Raw genomic sequence first — 8,251 nt, forward strand, 5'->3', positions numbered from 1 at the left:
AGCACTGGACACCCAGCACAGCTATGAACTCTCAAGTTTCCAAGGAACTGAAATAAGTATGTTACCTGTGTCTTCTTTCCCAACATCCACCATACCCCAACCCGCCAAAAGAAGAAAATTCATCAGAAACAAATGTGAGTTCTTTCTACTCTGGTCATAACCATTTTGTATCATGTTGAAGTGAGCAGTATAAACTACGCTTAAATGTAATGAACAAGTAAACTTTGATAAAGACAATCTAAACACCATCTCAGTCCCTCCCTGCTGCTTCCTCCTTCTCCTCCTCCTCCTCCTCCTCCTCCTCCTTCTTTCTTCTTCTTCTTCTTCTTCTTCTTCTTCTTCTTCTTCTTCTTCTTCTTCTTCTTCTTCTTCTTCTTCTTCTTCTTCTTCTTCTTCTTCTTCTCTCTCTCTCTCTCTCTCTCTCTCTCTCTCTCTCTCTCTCTCTCTCCCTTTCTCCCTCTCTCCCTCTCTCCCTCTCCCTCTCTCCTCTCCCTCCTCCTCTCTCCTTCCTCTCTCCCTCCTCTCTCCTCTCTCCTCTCTCTTCTCTCTTCTCTCTCATAAGCGGGAAGTTACTTAGCAAGGTTCCGGGTTTCCTAGCACCCCGCCTGCCCTCCCTAGCAGAGCTACAAGATCTTAGTCCCTTAGTTCCTCGGTTGCTCTGTCCGGCAGGAAGCAACCCTTGTATATAGGTCCACACTGGGTCTGCCCTTGGCGCATCTGCCCTCTGCTGACTCCGCCCAGCATCTGTCTAGACCCGCCTCGCGTCAGAGCAGACCTACAGCACGGCAGCCAGTCAGTCCCTCTGGACCTGCGGAGAGCCTCAGACTGCAGAAATCACCGCGCCTCACTCGGTCCGTACCCAGTGGGCATCTTGGGGATCTGGGCGGTCTCCGGTTCCCCACGCGTGTGTCTGTGTGTCTGTCTCTCTGTGTGATCCGCTCCCAGCAGCCTGCCTGCCTAACCCAGCGCACCAAGTGTCTAGTGTTCCCTTTCACTGACGCTGAGCGCTGAGCGGCCTTAGTGAGCACCCAGCAAGCCTGACCCTGGCTGGGGGAGGAATACACACACTTGGACTCTGCAAGGGATTGCTGGCGTTTTAAATCCACAGGAGCTCCGGGGCCTATGCTTTTTTCAGAAATCCATTCCCGAGGAGGCCTCTGTTGCCAAAGCTAGATGTGGGGAGCCAGTCAGATGCTTGATGATTTCTTTAGTTTTAACGGGAAAGGGGATATTGCGTTCTTAATGCAGGCTTTTGAAACCAGTTTGAAATCTGAAGGGGTGAAAAACTGTAAGTCCTCTTAGGGAGAACAGACTGCTTTTTGGGTTGCCTTTTTGTCTGATAACATTTGTTCTGAGCCTGCTGACCAGCTGTTTCTGAACTTCATTTTCTCAGCCTCAGCCTCAACAGCGACCTGAGTCTGCTTTTAGCTTCCCTTCGCCTGCCTTGGCTTGTTTCTGTTCAAGAACAGCTGTTTGGCCCCTAGATTAGAGAAAGGCGCCTCCTTCCCCTCTCCCAAGAGATCCTCTTCTAAGTGCTGAGAGATGGGGAGTGGGGAACCTAATACTGCTGGCAAGAAAAAGAAGTACCTCAAGGCTGCCCTGTATGTCGGTGACTTGGGCCCTGACGTCACAGAAGACATGCTCTATAAGAAGTTCAGACCTGCCGGCCCTCTACGCTTCACTAGAATCTGCCGTGACCCGGTGACCCGCACCCCCCTGGGTTATGGTTATGTTAACTTCCGCTTTCCTGCAGATGCTGAGTGGGCCTTGAACACAATGAATTTTGACTTAATTAATGGTAAACCATTTCGCCTCATGTGGTCACAGCCAGATGACCGCTTAAGAAAGTCTGGAGTTGGAAATATATTCATCAAAAACTTGGATAAATCCGTAGACAATAGGGCCCTGTTTTATTTATTTTCCGCTTTTGGGAACATTCTTTCCTGTAAAGTCGTATGTGATGACAATGGCTCTAAGGGTTATGCCTATGTCCATTTCGATAGCCTTGCTGCTGCCAATAGAGCTATCTGGCACATGAATGGAGTCCGACTCAACAACCGCCAGGTGTATGTGGGCCGATTCAAATTTCCTGAAGAGAGAGCAGCTGAAGTCAGAACCAGGGATAGAGCAACATTTACTAATGTTTTCGTGAAAAACTTGGGAGATGACATGGATGACGAAAAACTAAAGAAACTTTTCAGTGAATGTGGGCCAACTGAGAGTGTTAAAGTAATAAGAGATGCCAGTGGGAAATCTAAAGGCTTTGGATTTGTAAGATATGAGACACATGATGCTGCCCAAAAAGCTGTGCTAGACCTGCATGGCAAGTCAATAGACGGGAAACTCCTATATGTAGGCAGAGCACAGAAGAAAATTGAACGCTTGGCTGAGTTAAGGCGGAGATTTGAAAGGCTGAAATTAAAAGAAAAAAGTAGACCTCCAGGAGTGCCTGTCTATATTAAGAACCTGGATGAAACCATCGATGATGAAAAACTGAAGGAAGAATTTTCTTCATTTGGATCAATTAGTCGAGCCAAAGTGATGATGGAAGTGGGACAAGGCAAAGGGTTTGGTGTCGTCTGCTTCTCTTCTTTTGAAGAGGCTACCAAAGCAGTGGATGAGATGAATGGTCGGGTAGTAGGCTCTAAGCCACTGAATGTCACTCTGGGCCAAGCCAGGCGCAGGTGGTGAGCCCTAACTGTTGGATACTTAACTTGGGTTCCTTTGTAACACGGGGTGATTTTCTGCAAATTCACAGGTTTTTGTTGTTTGGTTTTGTTTCGTGTGTGTGAAATCTTATTTTGGAAAGGGTACATAGAAAATCTTGTTCATTTTAGTGAAGAACATAATTTTTAAATGTAAAATTGTCATTTTATATTTTTTTACATAATCTCTATCCTTAGGAATTTAAAGCTTATTCCTCTTCATTTTTTCTAAATTGCCTAAATGAGGCAATTCATTATATTTCTGTCTTTATTACCATAATATTAATTTAATTTCCTCCATGAACACATTCTTAGCATTGTCCTTCTTTCTGATTTTGGCACAATGAAAAGTTGCCACTTGCTTTTTTGAAAAATCATCAAAGAATAGGGAAATACATATGAGACACTTAAAATTGCTACATAATTTCATTTAAAATTATTACTTAAAAGGAATATTCTTTAAAAAAATATGCAAATTCTTTCCTTTTTTTTGTATTAGTTTTCCTTTACAAATATATGGGAGCATACTACACACTTGTTAGTAGCTTTGACTAAGTATTGGAAGAGGTTTTTATTAATGTCATGCTCTTGTTTTGCAATCGGTGCTTTTAGAAACTGTTGCATTGATTAATGGCTATTCAAAATCTGATGGTGTCTTAAAAATCTTTTCCAAGAGATTTAATATTTGAAAATAGTCTAAGAAATATCCTTAATAGTTGTTTTCCTAAATGCATATAATGCATACCTACAGGTAGACTATATTAAATTAGCAAGAAAATTTAATAATGCACTCACTCATTTTTACCTTTAAACATTTTATATGCTACTGCTGAAAAACTAAGGACCTGTTGTTTCTTGGAAACATTGAATATATCCATGTGCAAACATTGACAGTTGTTTCATTAAGAAACAGGTTTTCCCTTGATTACGTCATACTTCTTCATCTATTATATGAGAATTATTAACTCCAAATAGTTCTTCTTTGCTAATCCAGAACATTTAAAATAAAACCTGCTGTTTCCAAACATTAAGGGAAATAAATTGTTCTTCAAGAACCATGCAATTTCCAAACTACAAATTTTCCACATTTCTTTGAAGTAACCTCTTCTCATCACTTTCAGCTTTCAATCCATGTAACACTTATCATCAGAATAAACACCTTTAAAAATTAGAAAAATAGTCAAATTATGTGAAACTTTAATAACTCTCTTAGAATATATAATTCACTCATACGACAGATCCAATCATAAGAACGTTTGATGTTTCTTCTCAGTTGACTTTTTATTGTTTACATATGAATCTTCATTTTCATGAATAATATAAAGTAATTATACAATTTTAAAACTTCTCTTAGCTCTTTGACCATTAAAAGAATGTAGGATATTTCTGTGTAATAATACCCAATTGTGTGTATATACATAGTCTAGTATTTTCAAAATGAAAATCACTGATTTGCTGATTATAAATATAATACATAATCATAATCATGAAACATGTAAACATTATAGAAGGAGCCCATTCTCAATTTTAGTACATACTTTTATATTTTTTCTTAGGTGTGCACACATTTTTACAAAAATAAAATATGTAGTGTTTTATATTTTTGTTTTACATTGAACTGTAGTCAACTTTTCATACCAATAAATATTGATATTTATATCATGATTTTAGGGACTTCATAATTTTCCTTAATATGGATATTGAATAAGATTTTTGAATCAATATTTTTTAAAATTTGTGAACTACACTGTGCTGAACATCTCTTTCTGGAAACATTGTACATCATGAGTTTGACAAAACTTCTATAATGTGTATAAATTAAAATCTTCCAGAGAATTAAAACAAAATAGTTAGATATGTTGCCAAATTTTTGAATACTTTCAACATGTATTATGCATATAAATTTATAGGGAAAACAAAAATCAGAAGACAATATTTTCATGTTTGATGTACCTACTTTATATTATTGCAACTATCAAAATACAGAAAATTTTAAATAGATACAATGGCAATTATATACCACTTGCTGTATTCATTTCAAACACTTTTTTCTTGAAGATTATTTACTTTTATTTTATAACATTATTGTTTTACTTATATGTATGTCTGTTTGAAGTTTCAAGGTCCCCTGAAATTGAAGTTACAAATAATTGTGAGTTGCCATGTGAGTCCTGGCAGTTGAACCCTGGTCCTCTGGAAAAGAAGCCAGGGTTACCCACTGAGCCATAACTCCAGCCCCAAATATCATTTTAAAATCATAGTTATAAGCAAAAAACATCATTTTAGCCTGATTCTTTAAGAAGTTTAGATCTAATACAAATCTAGGAAGAGTTTTAGAAAGTAAAAATTATCAAATTTAATACATGATTTTGGAACTTAATATTTAAAGTGTGACTATACTCTAAAGATTAACTTTTATAAATTGCAGGCAAAATTAAGGATTTCTAGGAAGAGGTAAAATAGATATACTGAGGATCTAGGTAACCATTTGAAAAAATTGAAAATTCAGTATCTGAAAACCATGAAGAAAATACATATTAAAGGTAATGTCTATTTGAATAAAAACATCTGAGTAGTTTTTCAATCTTGTGCTTAAGTTTTAGCTACATATAATAGACTTCCAAAAAGCAACAATGTTGCCAAATGTTTTAAAAGCTTATTGCCCAGCGTTTGATTAAAAATTGACTGTTTAATACAAGTTTTGTTTTTCTTAAGTTTTCAATGTTATCACTTGGACAAATTTTAAATATGCCCAGGGAGAAGAAAATTAAGACTATTACTTTGTGATTACATGCCATCATCATAAAAGTTTGGGGGAGGGGAGTAACCTTTTGTACACGAGATTTTACACAAACTTTTGTTAATGTATTACCAATGACTAAGGAAAAAGAAAAATGTTATACATGTAAGTGAAATTTTTAGCTTGGGCAGTTGGAAGCAATAATAATTCTTTCTTTAATTAAGAGTTTGGAAATGGATTAAATATCATCTTCCTTGCAAATAAATAACCTAATCTAAGAGAGCAATTAGAAATGTGTCAGTAAATGACTGAAGAGAGATAAAAGAAGTGTGTTTAACACCTAAAATACACTATTCCACAAACCATTAATGAATACATTAATAACATAAGAGATACCCTTCCATCTGATTACTTTTCAATTCTCCTCTCAATGTTTAATGAGCTCAATGAGATTTTAAGAAGTATATGGAAATGTAATTGAGAACTGAAAAAATATTTATATTGTTTTATGTTTTTGCTGTTGAAATATCCTCTTTTAATGTTAAGGTTTTTATCAATGATCTCTATTATTTTACCATACTATATATCCATGATTGTTCACCATTTGATTGATAAGTATATCATGAATGCAAAGCCTGTAATGATAGCTATAACTTATAAAATTATTTGTAGAGCAGTACTTTTTATACATTAATGACATGTTGTATAAAGACCAATCAGACTCCACAGTCTTCTGTGCTGAAATACATAATGACAGTAATTCCTGAAAAAGTAGTACTTGCTCATCTGAAATTAGTTAATCCTTATACAGTCACAGTATTGTTTACTTCTCTTAACACATGCCCTAACAAATGATTTCTTAGACACTCAGGAGAATTAGTGTATCCCAACATAGCTTCAGCAGATCATCAACAGTAGGTTAGAAAAACTCTAGCTATAAAAGTAAATCTGAAAATATAAAGACTTGATGCAATCTATATACTAAAGCTTATAATTCTTGCTTTTAAAGACTTATTTATTTTAATTTTTGTGTATGAATGTTTTGTCAGCATGTGTGTATGTGTACATGGGTCAGAAAAGACCATTAGATCCTTTGGGACTGGAATTACAGATGGTTATGAACCACCATGTGGGTACTGGGAACTGAACCCAGGTCATCCACAAGATCAGCAAGTAGTCTTATGCACCGAGCCATCTTTCCAGTCTTCAGTCAACTTTCTGGGTTTTTCTTTTCTTTAAGTTAGTGTCTCATAGCTCTGACAGACCTGAAACTCTTTATGAAGACCAGGGTGGCCTTGAACTCACAGAGATCCACCTACCTCTGTCTCCAGAGTGTTAGGATTAAAGCTGTGTACCACCATGCCTGGATTTCTAATTCTTATAATGTAAAAACATAACTCCAAGTACTTTGATCCTCAAAAATTACAGTCAATGTTTTAAAATATGTTTTATTTGACAGGCAAAATGTCTTTTCATTAAATTTATAATACAAAATTTGGGGCCTTTTAAAAAAATGTTCTTAGTTCTTTAGGGATCTCTAGTAAAAAAGAATGAATGCTGATATTATATGGCATGATTTTCTTAGTCATCAGACTAATTTTTTATTTCGAACTAATCATTAAACAAAATATAGCATATAATAAAAAATTACACCTTTAGGGATTAACTATGTTTCCAAAGGGGCATATTTTGCTTTTGAAAAATAAAGGACTTATTTATCAATATCTGATACTATTTAAAAAATAAATTTAAGCATATATATAGAATTACAAGAGATTTTTTAGAGTCACTTATCATTGACAACTTTTCACATTCTAAATTCTTGAATAAAACACAGAGGAATTTACATACTTTTCTTTTTTCTGTTTCAGAAAACCCCAAGTATTTAAAGTAATAGATTTCTTATACAATATATTATATTTTAATATTATTTAAAAGAGAAAATACTTTTATTGCAGTAATAAGACTAAGGTCATGTTAAAAAATTGTTGTTTACATATTAGAAGCAAGTCAATTAATTTGTTTCCAGACAAGAAAAAAAAAGAAAAACCAAGAATGCATTTCTTTATTCTGTATAGGGAAAAAAAGAGAAATTTGTTAATTGACACAAATTAAAGGATACAAATAGTCATTTGAATATTACAAATGTAAATGAATATTGAAAGGACAATAAAATTCTGCCTATTTTGATGTCTAAGATTAAACATCAAGAAGAGCTTCCATTCAATTTCTATAGTTATTCTTATTCTTGATGTAACTACTAACAGTGATCTTAATCCTCAGGAGTACTTCTTTTATGAATGAACTTTCTTTAAAAAAATGACTGGTGCTAATCTATTCCTCACTACTCTTTTACCTCCATTTACCTAACCTCAGTCCACCCTGCAAATTTTCGAGGATATATAGAATTTTTCTGGTTTATGTAGTTTTTCTAAACATGACCTCAATTTTTAATTTGTAGCATGTATGTGATACTGTGCAACTTTGCTGAGATGATTTTTAAGATTTGCATGTTAGGAAACAGTAGATGGTGGGAAACTTGTCTATTGTTCATATGTGAACGAATGTATTTAACTGAAGATGTACTTTTAAAAGAATGTACATTCAAAAATAGTACTAATTAAAGAAATAGCAAATCTATGGGCTCTGGCTGGTATTATGGTTTCATAATGCATGCATGGAATAGAATATCTGAGTACCAAAGAATATATATTACATGTGCACATAATGTGTGAATATTTCAAGGCATAAAAGCATATACAAGAGGTGCTGATTAAGGAAGTGTTCAAGTTTTGTGATGTAGCAA

At 35.0% G+C, this 8,251-nt stretch overlaps 1 protein-coding gene across 1 annotated transcript; it reads left to right on the forward strand.

The window, feature by feature from the left end:
• Nucleotides 1-532: 532 nt before the first annotated feature.
• Nucleotides 533-8,085, forward strand: Pabpc5 (poly(A) binding protein cytoplasmic 5). The gene is made up of 2 exons (XM_052735046.1): nucleotides 533-851; nucleotides 1,394-8,085. The coding sequence occupies exon 2, from the start codon at nucleotides 1,543-1,545 to the stop codon at nucleotides 2,689-2,691; it is 1,149 nt and encodes a 382-aa protein (XP_052591006.1). The 5' UTR covers nucleotides 533-851; nucleotides 1,394-1,542; the 3' UTR covers nucleotides 2,692-8,085.
• Nucleotides 8,086-8,251: the final 166 nt, after the last annotated feature.

Source organism: Peromyscus californicus, unplaced genomic scaffold (genome assembly GCF_007827085.1).
Source record: "Peromyscus californicus insignis strain IS unplaced genomic scaffold, ASM782708v3 Scaffold_10__1_contigs__length_136768540, whole genome shotgun sequence".
Classification (NCBI taxonomy): Eukaryota; Metazoa; Chordata; class Mammalia; order Rodentia; family Cricetidae; genus Peromyscus; species Peromyscus californicus.